Source organism: Pelophylax lessonae (assembly GCF_965119305.1).
Source record: "Pelophylax lessonae genome assembly, chromosome: 1".
Classification (NCBI taxonomy): domain Eukaryota; kingdom Metazoa; phylum Chordata; class Amphibia; order Anura; family Ranidae; genus Pelophylax; species Pelophylax lessonae.
The window spans coordinates 35,487,165-35,511,679 of record NC_138768.1 but is presented as its reverse complement, the minus strand read 5'-3'; the positions used below and the strand labels follow the sequence as shown (position 1 = coordinate 35,511,679).

At 46.4% G+C, this 24,515-nt stretch overlaps 1 protein-coding gene across 12 annotated transcripts in view; it reads right to left on the bottom strand.

Moving 5' to 3' along the window:
* Positions 1-1,168: 1,168 nt before the first annotated feature.
* The window catches only part of UBAP2 (ubiquitin associated protein 2), a 152,501-nt gene continuing 129,154 nt past the window's right edge, over positions 1,169-24,515 (bottom strand). For 6 of the 12 annotated variants that reach the window (XM_082267235.1, XM_082267231.1, XM_082267242.1 and 3 more), the window contains exons 20-28: positions 20,866-20,957; positions 18,782-18,832; positions 18,572-18,650; positions 17,131-17,345; positions 12,813-12,912; positions 12,615-12,737; positions 9,364-9,431; positions 9,093-9,284; positions 1,169-1,927 (exon numbers count right to left, since the gene is read on the bottom strand). In XM_082267235.1, the coding sequence (XP_082123361.1) occupies positions 1,832-1,927; positions 9,093-9,284; positions 9,364-9,431; positions 12,615-12,737; positions 12,813-12,912; positions 17,131-17,345; positions 18,572-18,650; positions 18,782-18,832; positions 20,866-20,957 (1,016 nt within the window). In that variant the 3' untranslated portion in view covers positions 1,169-1,831. The remainder of the gene's footprint in view (positions 1,928-9,092; positions 9,285-9,363; positions 9,432-12,614; positions 12,738-12,812; positions 12,913-17,130; positions 17,346-18,571; positions 18,651-18,781; positions 18,833-20,865; positions 20,958-24,515) is intronic. The other 6 variants (XM_082267239.1, XM_082267233.1, XM_082267241.1 and 3 more) reach the window with 4 other exon arrangements.

The window sequence follows — 24,515 nt, the reverse complement described above, 5'->3', positions numbered from 1 at the left end:
GATGAAAAAGGACTTTACAGCACACACCAATTTTGGTAGCAGAATTATTGATGTGGAATGTGTGTTCCTTGCTAAAGGACCTAAGTTAAGGATGAAGTTCCACTAAGTCACATTCTCCCTAAGTGAGGAGCAATACCACCAAAATTACGGTTTTCACTGGAAAGGGAAAAAGGGATAAACTGTTGGCTGTCCCATAACATCCCATTCTGCAGACTTTAATAAAAAGGGCTCCAAGGTATGACAGCCCAGATAACGTTAACTTGTGACAGTAATCATTTAAAAAACAGCCAACACACTTCAAGGATTACAAGCGCTCATCCAACATGGCTTGAAAAGTGTGGAAATCCTGGAGTTGTGAAAGCTTTAGCAGCCGTGACTAATGTGACAAAAGCTATCTGGACTGTCACTACCTTGGCACTTTTTAAAAAAAAAAAAAAAACTTAGGGTCTAACCAAATAGTTGTCAACTTGAGGTAAAGGAGGCCCAAACTGTGGCCCCTGACATCACCCAAGGGCCACACATCACGGTTGATTTACTAAAACTGAACATTGCTAAATCTGGTGCAGCTGGGCAAGGTAGCCAATCAGCTTCTAACTTCAGCTTGTTCAAATAAGCTTTGACAAAGAAACCTGGAAGCTGATTGGCTGCCATGCACAACCGCATCAGATTCTGCACTCTTCAGTTTTAGTAAATCAATCACATAGCGTTATATATGGAATACTACACATGCTATACAAAATAATGAGACATGCTACAGGTTTGGTTGAACTGGAGACATGCTGCAGAAGACAGTGATATTGGGGGCATGTTACAGGAAATTAGAGAAGACCACTTCTATTACCCCCTTACAAACAATTCAATGCTCCCACTAGACTGGTGAGATCCAAGGGCGGCTTAATAAGCACCAAGGGCTACATGTAGTCTTCAGGCCTCATGATATCTGAAAGTAGAAAACATGTTTTGACTGGCATGCTAGAGCAGTGCCTCCTTCCCCCTACCCTCTCACACTGCAAGCATAATGGCTGCTGCAAAACAACAGGTGCACTTTGAGCCAAATAGGTGGGTGAACAGCAGAGGTCTACCTCTAAAACTAGGCAAAGTGCAAACTTCATGCAGAGCGGTCCAACAAACAAAAATAGTATTGGGAAAAAAAAAAAAAAAAAAAACATTAACTGCAGATGATCCTTCGATTTTATTTAAAATAAAAAAAAAAAAAAGTGATGCTATGATAGTGATAGGGGACCACCATTCTTTAATATAAACATTCAGATTTGAAATGAACGTCCTATGATGGAAAAATAATATTAATAAAATAAGCGAAGGAGGAGGAAAAAAAAAAAAAAAAAAAGTAGGGCAGAAACTTCACAAGTCGTCTGTCAGTAACATTTATCGGACTTAAATAAGGAGGGGCGAATCCAGGTTTCTCTTTTTTTTTTAAAATGGCACTTTTCTTACAAACCAATGAGCTTAAAACAAAAGAAAATATATATAATATATATATATTTTTGCACAGATGCATGTGTTAAGTCAAATGCCCCCTAAAAGAAAACAAAAAAAATAAACAAAAACAAAAAAACGGCTGCAAAATGCAGAAAAACCACATTTAGGCTCTATTACATTTACAAATACATACATAAATATATTACATACACCGGCAAACCAAAAAGAAAGCGGGTATAAGTTTTACACTAAGGATGTGTTTTGTATATTCTTCCCGCACAGACGTTTTGGCTGATCACAGTTGTATCTTCCATAAAGTATTCAGAACTAATGGTGGCGTCCAGGAATGGGCTTCTAGCGTCATCCTTCTCAAGGGCGGCAGCGGGACGCCTCAGTTTGTCCAGTAGGGAGAACTGGTGTAGGCGGTCTTGTTGGCCTGAGTCTTCTGCTGCATGGAGTTGGGCTGACTGCGCTGGCCGGAGCCACCCTGCAACAGAAAGCCAAGAGTTAGAAAACATGACTCAGAAAATGAGAATGACACCGGGGAAGAGCGTCACTGTATCACCCATACAGCAAACAGGAAGCCTGCACCTGCGGACTATATTCCTCAAAGACTAGTTCCCCCTCCTCTCCAACTTTTGGGAGGTTTGTTGTTTTTTTTGGGGGGATCAGACACCTAGTTTTAGCAGGTACCCCCCCCCCCACACTTCCAGGTGATTGGAGCGGAAGTTACACACCCCCCCCCCCCCCACCTTCAGGGACATGTCACTGGCCCCAGGAAGCTGTGAGTCCATTCACAAAGCACAGCACGACTCACACATGTGCAGTTGGAAGCAGGTTGTAAAGCTGCAAGGAATGACAGCCAGCTTCCCTTAGTAAACATGGTGGCGCTACGAAGAACCCGGGTGAGGACAGTGCTGGATCCTTGGACAAGTAAGTGTGTTTTTTAAAAGTCAGAAGCTACAGTATTTAAAGAATACGAAGATTCTCTATAAAGTGTATACAGAACCTTACAGCGAACTTCTCTATTAGCTCCCTTTAAAGAGGTTGTAAACTCTGTTAATGTTTTTTTTTTTTTTTTTACAAGCTGAAAGAGAAAGACATAATGAGCTAGTATGCATCGCATACTAGCTCATTATGAAATAAATACTTACCTTAGAACGAGCCCCCGCCGTGCCGTCCGCTCACCTCTATGACGGGCGACATGTCCAGTCGCCCGTCTTCCGGGATCGCGGCATCCGGCCATCTGATTGGCCGGAGCCGCGGTGACGTCACTCCCGCGGGAGCCGATAGTCACGGCACGGGTCTCGGAAGAAACGGCACCAGCGGCTGTTTCTTCAGAGCGCATGCGCCAGTGATGTCACTGGCTGCATGTAAGGTAAATATCTCCCTAAACGGTACATGTTTAGGAGATATTTACAGTACCTATAGGTAAGCCTTATCATAGGCTTACCTATAGGTACAAGTGTCAGAGGAGGGTTTACTTCCTCTTTAAAGGAGAGGTACAGCCAAAGCTTGTTTAGTTTTACTTCTATGGATCACAGGAGTGCGGTTTGTTCTGCACACTTTTGACCCGTTTTCAGCAGGCTGAAGTCAGAGCTGGACAAGGTTTAGGCAAGATGGCGACCATATGGTCGTGATCCGCTGGCATGCCTGCACCTTCACACCTCTCAGCGAACTGCTGATGGCAGAGCAGAGAACCGGTGATGGACAGTCATCAGCTCTCTGCTCAGGAAGCTTTGAAAACCTGAGCAATCGGTGTTTGATCGCTCAGTTCTCAGTGTTAGAGTCGGCAGGGGACCGATTGCTGCATCCACTTAGATAGGATTAAAAAAATAAATAAATGGGATTTTTTTTTCTTACCGTAAAATCCATTTCTCTGATGTTCATTGACAGACATAGCTCCTGATCTTCATAAACATTGAGTTATACTGCCCCCTACAGGAGTAGGGCACTAGGCAGAAAGAATCTGGCTACGCCTATGGGCAGTCCCAGGGGGTATACTCCCTCTCTCTGCTATTAGGTACCAAGTTTAGTTACAAGCAGTGTCAGAAAAATAACTCCACAGAGGGGCGGGTGCTGTGTCCATCAATGAACATTAGAGAAATGTATTTTAAGGCAAGTCAAAAATCCCATTTTCTCTTTCGTTCAGTGACAGACAACTCCTGGATTATCTTAACCATTGACACATCCCAAAGCAGTGTTAAGCATGAGGGGTGGGAACACCAAAAAAATTCCCAAGGCTAAACCGTAGCCAACCAGGCAACAGGAGCCCACCTGAAAAAAACAATACACCCTCAGAGGAACAAATCCTCTAAACAGCAGCCTGCAAAACCTTGTGGCCAAAAGAAGCATCTGCAGAGGCCAACACATCCACTTTATAAAACATTGTGAAAATGTGCCCTGACGACCATGTGGCCGCCCTGTAAACCTGCGTCACTGATGACGGAAGGCCCAGGAGGCACTAAGCGCCAGAGCAGAGTGTGCCTTGACCTGACCCCTGATGGAAAAGGCCTGAATAACCGTCTGATCCATCTGGGAATGGTCGCAGAGGAAGCGGACAACCCTTTCCGATACCCATCTGTGAGCACGAATAGTGAGTCTGACTGCCTAAAAGACTCCTTAGCTGCCAAGTACACCCTAACTGCCTGGACCACATCCAAGGCATGCAAGGCAATTTCCTTAGGTTGTTTAGGCCTGGGGACACAGGGAGGGCAACACAATGTCTTAATTAAAATGAAAATCAGAGACAACCTTTGGGAGGACCGACGGACAGGTGCGAAAAACCTTATCTCTGAATCACCAGGTAAGGTGAACGACAGGATAACGCCGCCAGTTCCGACACCCTGTGCGCAGAGGTAATAGTCACCAAAAAAGCCACCATCTGAGACAACGTAAGCAAGGGAATGTCCCGAAGATTCTCAAGGGGAGGCTACTGAAGGACCGAAAGCACCAAATTGAGACTGCACTGGGGGAGCCAAATGTCAGAAACCCTTAAGAAAGGTATGCACAAAGGAGTGTGTAGCCAAAGGTCATTGAAAGAAGACCGCCACAGCCAACACCTGGCCCTTGATGGTACTCAAGGCCAATTTCTGTTAAACCTCCCGTTGAAGGAAGGTCAAGATCCGAGCCACCGAGAAGGATCAAGGATGAACTTCAAGAGATTCACACCATGCAACGTACGATGGTAGATCTTCCTAGAAGTAGACTTCCTAGCATTTAACAGCGTAGGAATAACCGACTTAGATAAACCTCTATCCATCAGCACCTGGGGTTCAACAGCCAAGCCGTCAAAAGCCAGCGACTGTAAAGCAGGATGGAGGATAAATCCTTGGGACAGCAGATTCTCCCTGAGAGGACGCCTCCAAAGAACATCGGCGACCAGCCGCACCAGATCCGTGTACCAAGCTCAGCGAGGCCAGTCCGGAGCCACTAAGATGACCGGAATCCCTTCTGCCTCGATCCTGCGTAGAAGTCTTGGCAGGAGCTTGAGAGGAGAGAAGGCTTAAATCAGACGATACTGACCCCACAAGGCCACAAACCTTTGCACCTTCCTGTTGAGCCGAGACGCCAACAGATCCACCTCTGGGATGCCCCACTGGAGACACAACTGATGAGATACCTCCGGATGAAGGGACCACTCCCCTTGGTCCATTGTCTGCTGACTGAGGTAATCAGCCTGCCAGTTTTCCACCCCAGGAATGTGTACGGCGGAGAGGGCTGGAACGAACAGTTCTGCCCACCTTGGAATGCCAGCTACCTCCAGAGCCGCAAGGAAACTTCTTGTGCCCCCCTGGTGATTGAGATAAGTCACGGCCATGGCATTGTCCTATTGAATGTGCACTGGTCATCCCTCAAGACGATCCGTCCAATTGTCCAGACACAGCCTGATCACTCGGAGTTCCAATACATTGATCAGTAGTATGGACTCTTCCAGTGTCCAAGTCCCCTGAGCAGAATGTTTGCTGAGGACGCCTTCCCAGACGGAGTGCCGAAGAACGAAGCCACCATATAAGGGACTCCTTCGTTCCCCGGCTCTGCCGGATCTGATTGTCCAGAGACTGCGGAGTCATGTCCCATTTGGCCAGAATGTCCCTTTGCAGGAACCTCGTATGGAACTCTGCAAACGGAAAAGCCTCAAAAAAGGTAGAACAGGCCCAGCACCTGCATGCAAGTCCGGAGGGACCATCTGCTGGACAGCAGGAGACTAATTGATTGTAGCCTGCAATTTCTGGAATTTGTCCAGAGGAAGGAGCACTCTGGCCAAGGGTCCAGAGTCAGACCCAGATAGTCCAGCTTTGTGGACGGAACCAGAGGAGACTTCTGAAAATTCAGAATCCAGCCAAACTCACGCAGTGTTTGTATGGTGATTTCCAGGTTGTCCACCAGAGCAGTAGGAGACTCCGCTCACAGGAGGAGGTCGTCCAAGCAGCCCAGTACCGCAATCCCCCGTTGCGTAACAAAGCTACCAATGGGGCGAACACTTTTGTGAAGACCCAAGGAGCAGATGCGAGACTAAAGGGTAATGCTACAAACTGATAATGCGCCTCTCCCACAGCAACATGGAGGAAGCGCTTGTGACCATCACATATTGGAGTGGGAAGGTAAGCATCCTTGCTGTCGATAGAGGCAAGAAAATCCCTGAGGCAGGGATGCCACCATGCGAATGGACTCCATTCTGAACTTCTGCACCTGCACAAAGGAGTTCAGAGCTGCGAGGTCCAGGATTGAACGCACCTTTCCTTCCTTCCTGGGAACTGTAAACAGGTTTGAATAAAAAAAACTCTAAAAACGTTCCAAAGTCAGAACCGGAACAATCACCCCTTGAAAAGAACCTTGCCGGGGGACAAGAGTGAAACTCGATCTTGTAGCAGGACCGAATGACTTCGTGGATCCACTTGTCTTGTACCAGGGAAGTCCACGGGTCCGGGAACCAGCGAAAACCTCCCCCCACCCAAGATACGGGGGGAGGGCGCACCTTCATGCTGAAGGAGCCTTGTCTGCGGGTCTGGAGAAGCCTGCTTTCGGCTTGCCAGACCAGGTTCGTTTGGATCCTCCAGAGGAGGCCCTAAAAGGCTTTGAGTCCTTGTCAGTCGACCCGGAGGGACGAAAAAACTTCTTATGAGCCGAGTAGGAGGGCCCACGTCTACGACGAGGTTCTTGCCCTTGGTAGCCTGTGGAAGAAAGGTACTCTTCTCCCCTGGGAGACCTTTAATGAGGTCATCCAAGGTAGTTCAAAACAGGCGATCTCCTTGAAAGGGAAGATCAGTCGAGGCCTTTTTAGAAGTTTGGTCCGCAGACCAGCGTTTAAGCCAAAAAACACACGCCAAAGGACCACTGCCAAAACAGAGGGCCGAGCCGCATCTATAAAAGAGGCATCACAGATAGACTGCAGCCCTATTTTGGCAAAGTAGGCAGGGAAAGGAAACACCTTTACCACTCTGGATGGCTCAAACTACTTGCCTATAAAGGTTTACATCCCTCCAGGAGGAGAGGGGGGGACAGCTACTCACCATACCAGAAACCAGGTGGACACCGCTCCAGAGAGCACCCCTCGCCATCGAAATGGGGGGGGGGGGGGGGCTGTTGGCCAGGGGGAACAATGCGACTCGGGCCGAGACCCGGTTCTATGCGACCTCGCGAGGCGTTTAACTCACATGCCAGCCCCGTCCAGTGAGTCTATGTCGCGGCCGACCTATCGCGGAGCTGAGGTCTGCACATGCTCGCTGGATTTGGATTATACAGCCCCTCGCCCAGTCTGGCAGTTGATTGTAGATCTCACCGGAAAAACCAGGAGAAAAATAGTTCTATCTAAAAAGAAAAAATCTGCCAGGACCAAAGATCCCAGCAAGGAACTAGATCCTTACGCCTAACTAAGCAGAAAAAAAAAAAAAAAAGGAGTACCTATAGCAGAGAGAGGGAGTAAACCTTGTAAATACAAACACAAAGAAAGGACGCACCAGCCTAGCGCATTATCCTCAGCGGGCTTTTTAATAACATAAGTTAAAATCAACTACTCACAAACATGTTGAAAAAATAGGTGCGCTAAACAATAAAAATGAATAAATTACCAAAATGACACATGTGCACAATGTAAACAATAAATGGACATATACAAATGACAATATATCAAAGTGATGGTGATTCAGTGGAAACTCAAATGAGTGCAACAAATAATAAAAGTCCAAAAATCTTCACCAAGTGATATATAATGAAATTGTGAAGGAACTTGAAGTGATATTTCCAGTGCTGTGAAATGAAGATTCCCACCACCGACAGGTTATCCTCCTTACCAAATAAGATAAGGTTAGGCGCAGAGTAAAACTCTAATCAATCGGTTGGAAAGAAGGAAACTTCCACTGCAATTCCACCCTGTGGTGTGATGCAAAATAGCCTCTTACCGGATGGCATGTATATCAAGGCACAGGAGATTCTCCTATGTGGATGTCCCTTCTGTTAATCGAATACCAATACTCTCCTCCGCTACCAATGTACGTCCGTATTCTTATTGACTCCCCGAGGTATCATGTAGGGACAAAGAATATGCGGACCATAGTGTATTACCCCCCAAGAAAAAGTTTATTGATAAGGTTATGCACTTACATAGGTTGCGGGAAAACGAACGACAGTACCGATGAGTCCGCCTATGCCCGGCTGCAGATCGGGCAATGCGTGACGTCTGTGGAGGCGCGACACGCCTCCTCTGACGCGTTTCCTCTGACAAGGCTTCTGCTGAGAGGCTCTGAGGAGGAGGCACGGCCTCGAAACGCGTCAGCCCTCCGTCTACACGAGACATTGGAAGTTTCTATTAATGCTGCTCTTTGGAATTGATATGCTGGTCTATCACGCATGTTTGTGAGTAGTTGATTTTAACTTATGTTATTAAAAAGCCCGCTGAGGATAATGCGCTAGGCTGGTGCGCCCTTTCTTTGTGTTTGTATTAACAGTGTTTTCGACCACCCCGGTCGTAGAGAACAGCAAGGCTTAGCCATATGGGATGCCAAGTGTGAGTTCCAAGATTGAGGCAGCCTGAGGACCTGGTTCTGAGCGCAGGAGCAGGGTGCTCAGCATCACTCTTTTTTCTATTGAGAGTAAACCCCCTGGGACTGCCCATAGGCGTAGCCAGATTCTTTTTCTGGCTAGTGTCCTACTCCTGTATGGGGCAGTAAAATCCAATGGTTATGAAGATCAGGAGCTGTCTGTCAATGAACAAGAGAAAAATACGATTGTCGTACTTTTCTTTTAGGTCTGTTAAACACCAATTTTGTTGTTTTTGTTCAATAAGTGCTAACAAAAAAAAAACTTCCTGCTGGAAATCTTGTGAGCGAATAACTGCATGTGCTTTCTTTTGTTGTCCTAAAGTACTTTCTGTCCTAGGGTGAAAATGTTGATCTCTCCCAAAAGGGTCACTTTTTTGTCTAGAGATAGGAAAACGATTAAGATGAGTATTAGTGACAACTATGATAAATAAGGAACAAAGAGGCTGGAACACACCTATGGATAGAATCTGATGTACCTACCCTGCTTTCTGTGCATTCTTTTTGTTTTTTTTACATATTCCATTGTATAGGACTCAAACTGACGAGGTAGATTGGACTTGTTCAGCAGGTACATGCAGTGACCATGTCACTAGAAGTTTGTGTGCTTCTTACCTGTCCATCCTGCTGGAGGTGATGATGGAGCAGCTGGGAGTGAGGCTGCTGATGAGCAGGTAGAATATGAAGGAAGGGAGCAGGGGCGTAGCCAGCAGCAGCACCTGGGTTCAGGGGCCCTGTTGAGCCCAGGGCAGAGGGGAGGCTGAAGGGCGGTGGTGTAGCCGCATGGAATCCCTGCTTGTCGAATGTCTGAAAGGCATAAGAGTGAACTGATTTAAAAACCTCCTGAGAGATTAAACACGGCACAATCACAAAAACTTGCACTCACCTGAGTCTTGTTGTAGACTGATCCGCTGATGTCAGGCACGCCTGTGTTACTGGAGCTCACTGACACTCCTGTGCAGACAGAAACACATGTCACATCTTAACCCCCGATAATACCCTGTGTATCAAGTAACTTACCAAGTATCTCTGTATAAGTGCCAGTTCACATTAGTGCAATCATAGAGATCGCATGTGATTCGGAGCGCACTGCTCCTAAAATTAAATGCGATCTCTGTGCGGTGCAAATTTCAGCCATACAGTTTGTATGGCTGAATTCGCACCGCAATCGCACTAAAACACGCATAGGACCCTTTTTTTGGTCCGCAGCAGAATCGGATCGCATAGTGATTCACACTAGTGCGATCAGATTCTGTGCGAACACACAGATCGCACAGCGATATGCGATCTTATCCGGGGGTGTCGTTAACTTTAAATTGACACCCCCAGTGTATCGCATATGGCAGTGTAAACTGCCAGGGGTGCGGATGCGATGCGGGAACACGCTGTATATTCGCAGCGCTCCTGCATCGCACAAATGTGAACCGGCACTAAATTCCTGGAAAGTGATCAGCATCTCCTTTTCCTGCTGTCGTGTGAGACTATGGCGCTCAAGCACATCTTGTGGCACCTTTAATTACTGGTGTATCTGAACCTCATTAATTCATCTGATAAATGCTTATGACTCAGTGGGAAGTAAAGGTTCTGGCATCTGACACTTAAATGACAGGTTGGGCCCACAATGGGTTCAGCCTTAAAAGAATAAGTCACCCTTTGACAAAAAAAAAAAAAATGCATTTTTTTGCAAGTAAAAAAAAAAATAATGTGCATTTATTATTTTTCATTTTGGGAGCCTGTAAAGTAGTGGTGAGCCGAAAACCAAAATTTAGGACGCACTTGGCAGAAATCGAAACTGACAGTTTTTAAAATATATATATATATTTTTTAATTATTCTATTATATTCGACTTTTTAACCACTTCAGCCCGGGAAGGTTTTACCCCCTCTTAATGACCAGGCCATTTTTTGCGATTCGGCACTGCGTTACTTTAACGGAAAATTGCGTGGTCGTGCGACACTGTACCCAAAAATACAACTGATGTCCTTTTTTTCCCCCACAAATAAAGCTCTCTTTTGGAGGTATTTGATCACCTCTGCGGTTTTTCCATTTTGCGCTATAAACAAAAAAATTAAATTGTAATTGGCTTGCGCAAAAGTTATAGCGTTTACAAACTACGGGATAGATTTTTGGACTTTTTATTTTACTAGTAATGGTGGCGATCAGCGATTTTTAGCGGGACTGCGACATTGCAGCGGACAGATCGGACCCCTAACTGACATTTTTGACACTTTTAGGGGACCAGTGACACTAATACAGTAATTAGTGCTAAAAAATATGCACAGTGGCAGGCAATAGAGTTAATACTGGGGGTGATCAAATGGGTTATATGTATGCCTAAAGTGCTTGCTCTGTGTGGGGGGGTTCTGTGGAAGGCACAGACAGATCGCAGTTTCAGCTTAGATGAAACTGCTGATCTCTCCCTGCCTGTCTGACAGAAGATCTGCCTGCTTCGTTTACATAAGGCAGGTCTTCTCTCGGTTTCTCAGACAATTGCGGGAGGGCAGCGGCAAATCGCCACCGCTCCTCCCGCAGCCCACCTCCCGTTGTGTCTACTGCCACCAAAACCACAGGTAGTACTACGTGACTGGACACAGCCGAGCTGCCCTGCCGCAGTAAAAAGGCGGCAGGCGGCAAGTGGTATGCACCCGTGTTGCGTTTTGATGCATTTTTTGAGTCACATGACCTATGAAAAACACACCATAGGCAAAATCACAGGCGTTTTTCAGCAGCCTTTATCGTCTGATTATAAATCGGTCTCCTGCAGACCTGTCAGTGTATCTGCTTTCTCGTACGAGGAAGTCGATACATTCTGACAGGAAGACTCCATGGTAGTTCCTTGAAAACTATGAGTCAGGGGTCTTCAAACTTCGGCCCTCCAGCTGTTGCAGAACTATACATCCCAATGAGGCTTTGTAAAACTGACATTCACAGACATGATGGGAATTGTAGTTCCTGAACAACTGGAGGGCCATAGTTTAAAAAAACCCTGCTATAAAGGTGACAGCAGCAAAGGCTTCTGGACCTTGTAGTTTTCCATTTACAGAGGACTGCGTTTTTTTAAATTTTCTGCCACAGAGGGGGAACGAGGGGCCAGTCAGTTCTTAACATGTTACACCCTGAATATGGGTGTAACATGTTATGAAAGGTGACCTTATCCTTTAAACTTGTAGACCTCAGGGAGGCAGCAGTTGGGAAGTGAATTTTTCAATTAGACATTCTCTACACAAGACCTTCCATGTTTAAGGGGAACCCATCAAACCGACTTGTATCCATCACTGCTGAAGCTCCCATCCAGCGCTGCAAATGTATCTTACAGAAAAGTTGCTAGATTCAGGGACTATAAACCTGGCAGTGACAGCTGCACTTTAACCACTTAAGGACCGCCCCACGTACATTAACTGCGGCAGGGCGCCTCTTAAGCGCAAAATCACGTACCTGTACGCGATTTCTTCCATCGGCTCTGGGGCGCAAGCCGCCGGAGCCACGTTCCCACCGTGATTGGACACAGCTGCAGCCAATCAGCAGCTCCGGCCACCGCGATCGTTGGGAGCAATGACAGAACGGCGGTCTGCCTATGTAAATAAAGCAGACCATTGTTTTGTCACACAGGAAGAGAGAAATCTTGTGTTCCTACTAATCAGTTAGAAAGCACTCCCTAGGAGCACACTTAACCCTTTGATCGCCCCTGATGTTAACCCCTTCCCAGCCAGTGTAATTTATACAGTGACAGTGCATTGTAGCACTGATCACTGGATTGGTGTCACTTGTCCCCAAAAAGTGTTACAATCCTGATTGTAATTCTGTTTAAAATTGTCTGGCCAGTCCAAGTCTGCGTTTAGTCCTCTCATATGTCATGGCTCACTCCTGCGCCTTCACTTACGAGATGCCGGCGGCGTGTCAGGTTTGTTTACAGCCAGTCAGCACCACTCAGAAATCACATTTTTGTTGCCTAAATAGCAGATTTTACTGACCCAAAGCGTATCAGGTTAGCAGTTTGTGAATATACCAGCTCACACGCTGCACATTGGCCAAATTTAGCTATTTTCTACAGGCAAATTGTATTCAAAGGTTCAGAACCTCAAGCATTCCTCTTTAGATGTGCTGGGGTCTAATCAATGGGCTGCAGAGACAATTTACCTTTCCCTGGACCAGCACCAGCAGACTTGCTTTGTGCTTGAGCCGAGGCGCTGTACCCTCCTTTACTGTAATCTGCAGCAGTTGTCCCCTGGGCTAGGTCATCGTAGCCTATGGGAAAAGAGACTAATCACATACACATGAAGTGGACCAATCGGTGAAGACAGGGAGGTTAGAGGGAGCTGACCAATAGATAGTTACCTGCACCGTAGCTGTGTTGCCCATACCCTCCTGCCTGCTGGAAGGGAGTGGACGCCGTGTTTAAGTTTACTCCGTGAGTTTTGGCTGATGCAGGAGGTACCTGGGTAAGATACAATAAGACAATACAATAAATCCAGATGATTGCAGGAAAAAGGAAAAATCATTTTTCTTATGATGTAAAACCAACCTATCAGTGCTCTTAAACACACACATTTGATTTATTTTACCTATCAGAGTACCTGTAATTCCCTTTAGGCCACAAAGGAACCACCTCTGCCTTTCCAATGACAATAACCCTTTACCCACCTCTGCTTACTGGGGCAATTTGAAGATTTTTACAGGTATGTAAAAAAATGTTTGCTAGAAAATTACTTCAAACCCCCAAATCTTATTTTCTGAAAGCAGAGGGTCTGGAGAACAAAATATTGGCTGCTGCAATTTTTTTCTGCTTCTCTCCTTCCCAAATGACGTCAGCGGGAGTGATCGGCCCTGCCCGCCGGGGAGAGTAGAGAGACTAGGAATCACATAAGTGCCGTGAGATGCTCTGAAACAGTAGAAATCAGCATCTTTTATATACATTACAGGCACAGGGACACAATGTTATGTAACAGAGGGAATGGCATGCTTATACTGTACTAAACGAGACTAAAAAAATGTATGAAGAAATTCAATTTGTTTATTTATAGCAGAAAGTAAAAAAATATTGGGCGGGTTCTCCCTCATTTACGGTCTTTTTTCCTTAAAAGGATAGGAACATGTTGCACCTGTTTTTAGGGTGGAACATGTAACATGTTCCCAGTGCTGCAGCCGCTGCCCGATCCCAGCACCCCCTGTGACAGCAGTACGGGGAGAAGTTCCCCATACTAGCTGTCTTTTTAAAAAAAAAAAAAAAAGCGCGGCTTTGCAGGGCTCCGCCTACACGGCCTCGTCATTCATTTATACAGTTGTGTGTGAATAAACTTCAAGTCCCGACATCCTTTGCAGAGGTCGGCTTGCAGTTAACGTACGGGCAATACAGATACACTGACAGATCTGTAGGAGTCCTGCATGGCACCAGTGATCTACTGATCGATGGTGTAATGCTTTACAGCAGGGGTCTTAAAACTGGTGGCCCTCCAGCTGTTGCGGAACTGTAAGTCCCATCATGCCTCTGCCTATGAGAGTCATGCTTGTAACTGTCAGCCTTGCAATGCCTCATGGGAATTGTAGTTCTGCAACAGCTGGAGGGCCACCAGTTTGAGACCCCTGCTTTATAGGCTCCCAAAAAACAACATGGGATTTTTGTACTCCTAACTACCGGGTTATACTGCCTCCTCCAGGAGTACAAAAAAACACCTAGCTACGCCCATGGGCCGTCCTCAGCTGGTATATATCCCCCCTCTCTGCTCTAGGTAATCTAGGTAGTATTAGAAGTATCAGAACTACATGGAAGGGGGGGTGCTTTGTCCATCGAACTCAGAGAAATGGATTTTACGGTAAGTACAAAAATCCCATTTTCCCTTTCGTTCATCGACGGGACACAGCACTCCATAAATCATAACTACTGGGACATCCGAAAGCAGTGCCAAATGAAAAATGAAGGGTGGGGAAAATAACGCAAAAGAGTCCTTAACCAGGACACAGGAGCCTTAACTAGGTCACAGATGCCTTGTCAGAAAAATAAGGTTTAAAAAAAAAAAATAAAAAAAATAACACCCCTCAAGAGGGAACAGCCCCTCTTTAAACAGCAGCCTGCAAAACTTTTCGGACAAAAGAAGCATCTGCAGATGCCAAAGTATCTACATTATAGAATTTTGTGAAGGTATGCACCGACGACCAATTACCCACCTTGCAAACTTGCGATATTTGTGCCGAATGACGGAAGGCCCAAGAAGTACTCTACGCCCAAGTAGAATGCGCTGCGACAGGGAAAGGTGAAACCTGACCTTTGATGGAATAGGCCCGAGTCACCGTCTGCCTGATCCATCTGGAGATAATAGCCGAAGAAGCAGCCAGCCCTTTCCTTGGTCTGTCCGTAACCACAAAAAGCGAGTCTGACCTCCGAAAGGACTCAGTAGCTGCCAGAGACACCGGAAGCGCACAAACCACATCCAAGGTATGCAAAGCAAATTCCCTGGGATGAGCCAGCTTGGGACACAAGGAAGGCAATACAATGTTCTCATCAACTTTGGGCAGGAATAATGGACAGGAACGAAGAACCGCTTTATCCCTATGGACCACTAAATAGGGACTGCGACAGGATAAAGACGCCAATTCCGAAACCCTGCGGGCGGAGGTAACAGCCACCAAGAATGTCATCTTCTGGGATAAGGTAGGCAAGGGAATCTCCTGAATATTCTCAAATGGAGAATTCTGAAGAACCCAAAAGTACTAAATTTAAATCCCATGGCGGCAAAAGAGACCGTACAGGTGGAGCCACATGTCGAACCCCCTGAATGATGGTACGAACTAAAGAATGCATGGCTAGGGGTCGCTGAAAGAAGATTGGCAGAGCAGACATCTGGCCCTTAAAGGTACTCAAGGCCAACTTCTGATCAACGCCCTGTTGAAGAAAGGTTAAGATCTGAACCACAGAAAAGGATTGAGGATGAGCTCCAATCGACTCACACCAAGAAATGAAGGCTTTCCACGTACGATAGGATATCTTGCTGGAAGACTACTTCCTCGCCTTCACCATAGTAGGGATCACTGATCCAGACAGACCTCTATCCCTTAGTACCTGCCTTTCAATTGCTAGGCCATTAAAACCAGTGACTGTAAAGCAGGATGTTAGATCAGCCCTTGGGACAACTGGTCTTCTCTGAGAGGAAGCCCCCAAGAGACGTTTACAGACACCAGGATGATTGGAAGATCTTCGCTCTTGATTGCTTGCAGGAACCGCAGAAGCCTTAGCCGAGGACGATACTGGCCTTACTGTGGCCCTTGGACGCCGTCTGTCAGAGGACCCCGTGACCTTGTCACAAACTTCGGAATTCTCCTGTGAAGCTGAAACCTGCTAAAGGAGCTGCATGTAAGACTGTGCAAACAGAACTGTCTTTAAGGTGAACCTGTATGCAAAATGGGAGAGAGAACTATCTGTGTGACAGCAGCTGGTGAATCACGGCCTGTGGTTCCTGAAGTTTGTCCAGAGAAAGGACCACCCTGGTCAGAATTAGAATCAGACTTCGGTTCGTAGTTCGAACATCACCTGAACCTTTGCAGGAATTAAATCCGCACAAGGAGACTCCGGACCTAAAAAGGACAAGCTTTGTCCCCCTTTCTGGGTACCCTCAAAATAATAATTTTGTAAATTCCCTTGATGCTCATGAAGGAGGTCCACGAAAACCAGAAACCAGCGAAGATTGCCAGTAGGGACTCCTCAAAAGAGTAACATACACCAAAACGTTTAGGTAGAGACCACAAAGGGTAATTTTGGTTGTTCCCATTCCTTACAGGAAAACCTGTCAAAATAAAAGCACATAAGGAAACCCCTTTGGAGTGCGAGGTGACTTATGTGTACCAAATGAGACAGCCATGTCCGTGGCTACATCAGCTGCATCCTCCATTTTTAAAGTCTCATGCACTGCAGTGATAACTGCGTTTATCAGCGCTTTTTAATTCGATGCTGTGACCATGGAGGAATCATCCTCACTATTGAATGTATCTGGGGGTGCGATATTAAGCCCCCCTGGACAGGCCGAGTCCACAGCGGCATCAGGCTCAGAATCAGATGAGACAGACTGAGCAGGGAAAATCGGGGGACGCTTCTTCCTGGGCCTCTGGCCACAAGCTGCTTCCACCCGGGACACTAAGGACTGCAGGACCACCGCCAATGCAACCATGGGAAGCTGGGGTTCTGAGGGACCTGCCACCTCCATGAAGGGAGTCAGTGGGAAAGATGTCACCCATAAGGAAAGGAAGACCTTGAAGTACAAAAAAAAAAAAAAAAAAAAAAAAACACTTTTGGCACCACTAAAGGATCCCCCCCAATCGAGGGGGCCTATACCTTTACCAAGTTCAGCCTATATTGAGTGACCTGCCTATGAATTTTTGTTTCTAGGGCCTGATTCATGGAATGTTTTGCTGACTGCTATCCTGCTGTCTAATAAGTGTCTTAATGGCCAATAATGGCAATTTCATTGGACTGCCAAGTGGCAGGGGGCTGAGCTTAGTCATTAATTTAAGCAAAGGCTACAGTAACAAAGTGAAACTAATTCGAGTGGCATAGGAGCTCATCTGGCTTAAAAAGCTAATAGGAAGCATTTTGTGGTTGTTTGCTCCTGGGCAGGTCCCTAAATAAATTAAATACATTCACTTCCACAGAGCACAGGACACTTACAAACATGGTGGGGCCATACTGGAAAGCGCTCGGTACACCTGGCACCCCGGCGTAGTAAGGTAAGCCTGTGTAGCTATAGCCGGGCGGCAGGGTTGGGTTTAGGAACGGCTGCTGAGCTGTGTGGTGAGTCTGTGTCTGATTCTGCTGTGGTTGCGCCAACGTTGTGGCAGGGGCCGGAGACGCAGAATCGGCACGGCCGAACTTTGCTACATCACCTGTAACAGGACGAAAGGTCAATAATTAAAATTTCATCCAAACGCCTTTGCTTACTACCTACATATAGCAAAATATACTATACTGTATTCAGATTTTGTAAAGGAAACCTGTCAAGCATGGTGGCTGCAAATGTGAACCTCTGCTTCTGAAAATACCAACTGCCTGGCTGTTAAGCTATCCGTCTAACCAACATTTTGAGTCACTGAACAGGAACAAGTATGCAGATGAAGACTATTAACTGTCCTAATGTTCGTGCTGGGTGTGACAGTAATCCCCGTCACTGGAAGTTAAAAACAAATAATGGTTTGAATTGCTTCAGATGGGACAGTCATATTTGTCAGCAATATCTCCATATAGAAATATGAAGATTTATTTCCATTGCCATGAAATCTGTAATTCCTAGATAATGTGTGTATTCCATGTCCCTGCATGCCAGACAGGCTTCCCTATTGTTTGTGTATTGAAATGTAATGTGTATTGTGTTAAAGTTAACCTGTCTCATTGTTCGATGTTAATGACCTCACATTGTTCTGTCTGTCTTAAGAGAAACTTCTTATGGGATTTATATATGTGTGTGGATTGAATGCTAAGGGGGGATTGTCCCACATTGTATATTTTTGTATACACTGTATGGGAGTGTAAAACTGTTTCTATTGGATTGTGAATGTCACATCCAGTCCTCAACAAGGTCCCCCTGGGCGGTAACCTTGTGGGGGGAAAACTGTATACAAGCCTGTTTCTGTATACAAGTCTGTTTCTGTTCTAGTGTATTTTCTGTTGTTTATGCCTCTATATGAATTTCTGGATTTCAGCACTTTGTGTTTTTGTATATTACCAGAATATCTCGGTTTATGAAGCATTTTTACACCGATTATACTGTTAGCAATAGACATCGCGGATAAGGCCTATGGCCACACTACCCTAAATGTGTCTGATCAAAGAAGCTAAGCAGGGTTGGGCCTGGTTAGTACTTGGATGGGGAGACATTGGGGTAAGATTTTGGCGATTCATAGTATTATTTTTCAATACTATTTATTTTTTCATTTAGTTTTAGGTTGGTGAGCGCAGCACTTGTTTTATACCCATATCTGTTGTGCTGAGTATCTAGGCATGATGTCCTCAGCGAACATACGCAAAGATTCACCTGAGCGCAGATTTTTCACTTCTAGTGTATATCTACAATCTTATGAAAAAAGAAAAAAAAGTGTGGGCACACAGCGTATACCTGAGTATGGGTTGCTTGCAAGTCCTCCATCTCGGCCTGTCAGCGTTGCTGGCGCAGGAAATGTGATCCCATAGTAATCCTAAAAATACAAAATAGCTTATCCTTACAGGAAAGGCAACGCCTTAACTATGAGTGATCAGACCCTGGTGAAAGGTACATGTACAATGAGTCAATGTAGAAGACATACCACCAGTTGGTGGCCTTACTTACCATCGGTAATCTGGACTGAAGCATCTGGAGATCATCATAGCCATAGATCTGCTTGAGGAAAAGGAGAGAGCAGGGTCAGAGAGCTAAACAAATGAACATACAACAATTCCTCAGAATGTAGCCTTTCAGCTAGCAGATAATAATATATCTATGTATAGCCAAAACTTTTCTGTTTAATACTAGAGAGTGTGAAGGGATTAGAACCTGCCAGGTTTTTTGCCATCTTTGCCATTTTACAGCCATCCTGGTGACCATTTCTGAGACAAAGTGATGGGAAATCCAATATTTTGCACCTTTTACCAAAACTGTAATATAGGGGAGATCTTCCAATGAGAAGAGGGGAACTTTCCTCACTTACATTTGTGTTACCGGAAGAGGAAATAAAGGGAAAACTCAAAGGGATACAAACAGGAAAACATAAGCGGGCAGGAGTTTTTACCCCTTCTAAACAATAAAGTTTTGGCTTTAGATTTACTAACTGCATTACCTTTAAAATGGATTACAATGCACTTTCAGCCAGCCATTCATGTATTTAGTCACATTTCCACCAACTCTCTAGCTAATTCCTAATCAGAGGTCCCCATCAGTTTTTTTCTGGGAACATACACCAGGCAAAATGGTGCATGTGACAATTTTGGCTGCACCGGGCAGCTTGTTCAAAAACCTGGGATGCCTTAATGCAGGGGTGCTCAATCTTTAGAAGGGCCATCTTTAGGGCCACCAATGCGACTTGGTAACCGGTCGCGGGCCACAATGAGCGGAGCATATGCAGAGTAGGCACAGCCTGCTCTAGTCTAAGGGCCCTCCGATCTGCCCAGACAGAAGGGGATGGATCCCCTTTTGTTTTTTTTTAGCGGATCTGAGGTAGGCGGGTGTAAACTAACACAAGTCCACTATAGAGGTGAATGGTGGGTCTGATTGAAAAAAGGACAGGCGGACCCGATTGGACCACTTGTGTGAAAGGGGCCTAAGGCTGTTTTTACACTGATGAGCTGCAGTGCACCTGTTGCTTTCCTGGGGGTTTGCTGCATTTTGCAATAGAATTCTAGTATATCCTTTTTGAAAGAGCACCAAAACATCTGCATTCAGGAGTTTTAGCGCGCTTTCAGAAAGTGCAACAAACCCACAGAATATAATAGAATTATGTGGCTATTTGCAGGAAAACCGCAGGTAATAACAGAAGTCTATGGATCAGTGCAGGTAACCCGCAGGTGCACAGCAGATTAGTTTAAAAGCAGCCCGGAGTAACCAGAGCAGAATTAGAAGAGATATGCACATTGTTATGTGACTTAAACTTAAAAAAAAAAAAAAAACACTGACCTTTAAAAACACAATATTCACTTCAGGAACCGCTCTGAAGGTATTGCTTGCTGTTGCTTTCCCAGGCAGAGTGCATTTGGTATCACGCCGCCTGTGGCGGGTGCTGGCGCTATGCAGGAAGCATAGGCTCTGCTCTCTACAGCAGCCGCATGCTTCCTCTACCGCCGGCTGTATTCTCAACACTAATGCTCTGGGATGGCGGTTGGGAACCTGCGATCTGGGCTTGCTGACCTGCCATCCCAGAGGAGGTGGTCAATGAGCTCCGTGAGTCACATGTGACCTGTGGGCCAGCGGCTGGGCACCCCACCCTTACTGCAACGCAGTCACGACAGCCAACTCGCAATTGCAGAAGAGGTCAGCAACTCGAGGGCTGCATTTTGCAGCACAATTTTTTTTATTCTATGTAATGCACAACTGCTAGTTTCCAGGGAGCTTTACACACGTTCACACACACACTTACTTCACTCATGCAAACTTCTAGTTTAGATCTGCACACCCCTTCCTTGTAGTTATAAACAACTTTATTGTTCCAGCACAAAGATGGACACTCCACCCAGCTTCCTGCTGAAATATTTCTCCCCATGTTGAGGCTTAATCGGAATGAAGAGTTAGTAAAGCCACAGCAGTTCTTGGGAGTGACACCATAAAAATGGTAATTGCAATCAGGGCAAAGCAGTCGGCACACATACATCTGCCATTTCCTCAGACATCTGAAACAGCCACACACCATTCTCCCAATTCCAGGATACAGCCACTGGGCTTACTGGGTACGCAGGCAGGAGGCCTCCAGGTCCAACAATGTACTGGTTGTGCAAGAGAGGAGGGACGCCCTGTGGGAGGTTTGGAGGTGCTTTTCCTGAAAATGGAAACAATTAGGATTAGGACTTCAATAGTGATCCGACAGATGTTAAAAATTAGGGATTAAACATTATTCTAGCAGCTGTGATTGCACCATCTTCTAGTGACAGTACAGACTACAAGCTGTCCGGTTCAAGGCAGGAATGAGTACTATGGGCTACATTACTGTAAATTTGTACACAAGGTCCTTGCTCGTACTAAAGATGGAAGACAGAAGGCTCAATTCACAAAGCTATTACATGTGTGTTAATTAGCCAAACTCAGGTCATTTCTAGCCCCATGACATTCTGGCACTCACTAGCTGTCACTGATGAAAATAAAATATACTTAGGACAAGAAACTATTATACCTGTTAAATCGAGATCTAGATGCACTCAGCATCCCAAGCATCTCTCAATGGCAAGTCTGCATGGCCCCACTGTATGTAGTGGCATAGCCACCCTCTCTTGCTTGCTCTTAAAATGGACTATGGGATTTATAGTGTGCATAGAGCAGTGTACGTGGCTGCAGCGAACATGCACTGCTCATTGCAAGCAAATAGAAGTGAGGGGGAAGAGGCGAGTTTCAAAAGCTCATGGAGAACAAAACCGTAAGAACCAAACTGAATGAAAAATAGATTACAGGGCTATTAAGTAGTGGATGTGTTGGAGTATTTTTGAAGAATAAGACTAGTATTCAATGTCACTTTAGGTTAATACTGCAATATAAACTTAAATAGCTATATATATATATATATATATATATATATATATATATATATACATACATACATACATATACACACATACATACACACAGCTCAAAATATATTAAAGGAACACTTTGAAAACACATTAAATCTCAATGGGGAAAAATATCATGCTGGATATCTATACTGGTATGGACTGGGTAAAGTGTTCGGAGGGAAAGGATGTCACATCGATTTGATGGAAATGAAAATTATCACCCTACCAGAGGGCTGAATTCAAAGACACCCCAATAATCAATGTGAAAAATGATACAGCAGGCTAGTTAATTTTGCTGAAATTTAATGACAGCCAACTCAAAATGGTACTCAGTATGTAGGGCCACCCACATGCTTGTATGCATGCTTAAAAATGTCGGGGCATGCTTCTAATGTGACGGCGGATGGTATCCTGGAGTATTTCCTCCCAAATATGGACCAGGGCATCACTGAGCTCCTGAACAGACTGAGGTGCAACCTGGCGGCATCGGAAGGACCAAAGCATAATGTACCAGAGGTGTTCTATTGGATTTTGGTCAGATGAGCGTGGGGGCCATTCAATGGTATCAATTCCTTCATCATCCAGGAACTGGGGGCATACTCTTGCTACATAAGGCCAGGCATTGTAGTGCACCAGGAGGAACCCAGGTTCACAGCACCAGCATAGGGTCTGACAATGGGTCCAATGATTTCATCCCAATACCTAATAGCAGTCAGGGTGCCATTGTCTGGCCTGTAGAGGTCTGTGCATCCCTACATCGATATGCCTCCCCAGACCATCACTGACCCACCACAAAACCGGTCATGCTTAACGAGGTTACACGCAGCATACCATTCTCCACGGCTTCTCCAAACCCTTTCAAGTCTGTCACATGTGCTCAGTGGAATCTGCTCTCATCTGTAAAAGCACAGTGCGCCAGCGGTGGACCTGCCAATTCTGGTGTTCAATGACAAATGCCAATCAAGCTCCATGGTGCCGGGCAGGGAGCACAGAGCCCACTAGAGGACATCAGGCCCTCAAGCTACCCTCATGAAGTGTTTGATTGTTTGGGCAGTGCTCATCCTGTTACTCCTTGCACAAAGGTGCAGATACCAGTCCTGCTGATGATGGGTTAAGGACCTTCTACGGCCCTGTCCGGCTCTCCTAGAGTAACTGCCTGTCTCCTGGAATCTCCTCCATGCTTTCTGACTGTGCTGAGAGACACAACAAACCTTCTGCCAAGAGAGCAAAGCCGAGCCACTAGGAGAGCCACATCCAAAAGAGATATCACAGAAACTGCAGCCCCTGGACCAGCTGGTCCATTTGCTCAGCAAAGGCAGGGGGGAGCTACTCCTCCCTCCAGGTCACGGCGCAAAAGCCTAGCCCATTCAGTCAGAGTCTGCGACACCAGGGCAATAGCAAATACCGGCCTCAGTGCCGAACCAGCCAGGGTGTACATATTGCGGGCCACAGCCTCCGGCTTCCTGTCAGCCAGGCCCTTAGAGGCCGGGGACTCTAACCAGAATCATGGTTACTCATTCTGGAAAACGGAGGGTCCACCACCAAGGGATCAGTCCACTTGTAAAGAAGGGACTTCTCATAGGGGTATCACCTAGCAAAATCGCTTAGGGACCCCAAGGGGACGCTTTGGTCGTTCCCACTATTTAGTGACAATTCTGTCAAAATAGGAGGGAAAAAGGGAACTCCTTTTCCGCTCTGGATAGCTTGTGAATGCCAAAGGGAACCTGCGCCTCTACCGCAGCTTCAGCTGCGTTGTCCATTTTTAGGGTTTCACGCACAGCTACAATCAGTGTGTTCACCAGAGCATTTTCGTACACGGTAGCAGAAGTGGAGGAATCCTCCTCACTATCTGAGGATTCAGGGCGCATGCTCGCAGAACCAGCAGGGTGACCCATGTCGGGGGCAGCCGAATCAGATTCGGGATCCGATTGAGGCAGGGGGTGCTTTTTGCCAGCCGGTCGCCCCGAAAGCCACCGGTGACACTGAGGCCTCCAGGACTGCCGTCAGTGCATCGATGGATGGATGGAACCTGGAGGGCCCCGCAGCCTCAGAGAGGGGATCAGGTAGGAAGATATGCTCCAAAGACCCCACAAAAGAGTGTAAAACACTGCTAAGGGACAACCCCCACCACTCTGGCAGGGCACCAATCGATCCTCAGTAGAGAGGGAGAGGACCCCACCAGACTCCCCACCAAGCAGAAACCAGGCACAGCAGCCACCAGGAGAATCTGCAATGCACGAACGGCGATAAGGAAAATAAAAGGTCCAGGAGTCAGCCACCCAGAGGGCTCCACTGTCATGGCCGCTATTTTCAATGGCCGCCGGACTAAACAAACATGGCCGCCTTGCAGTAAGCACAAAGGGCTACAAGAAAATGGTGGCACCACAAGGCTTTCAGGGACCCAGCAGGGATCCCTAGGTCTCAGAAAACGGGACAGGCAGGAAGGGGGGCAGGGGCCCCCATGGCCGATCCCCCCAGAAGGTGGACCAGGCCAAACCACAGCTCCAGCCTCAGTGGAGGGGGCGGATGGGGCGATTTGGCCCACAGGGACCACCAGACCGATGAGAGGGGTGCCTAAAGGGAAAGAGGGGAACCCAAGGAGGGGCCCACATCCACCCCAAAACCCTCCAGGGGGAGGGGGACAGTCACTTACCATACCAAGACCCAGGTGGGCACTGCTCCAGACAGAACTTCCTCTCCATCTAAATGGAGGGGCTGTCGGTCAGGAAGAACGCTGCGACTTGGACCGAGACCCAGTCGTATGCGACCTGGCAAGACGTTTAACTCGCAGGCCAGCCCCTTTCCGGTGGGACTGTCGCGGCCGACCTAGC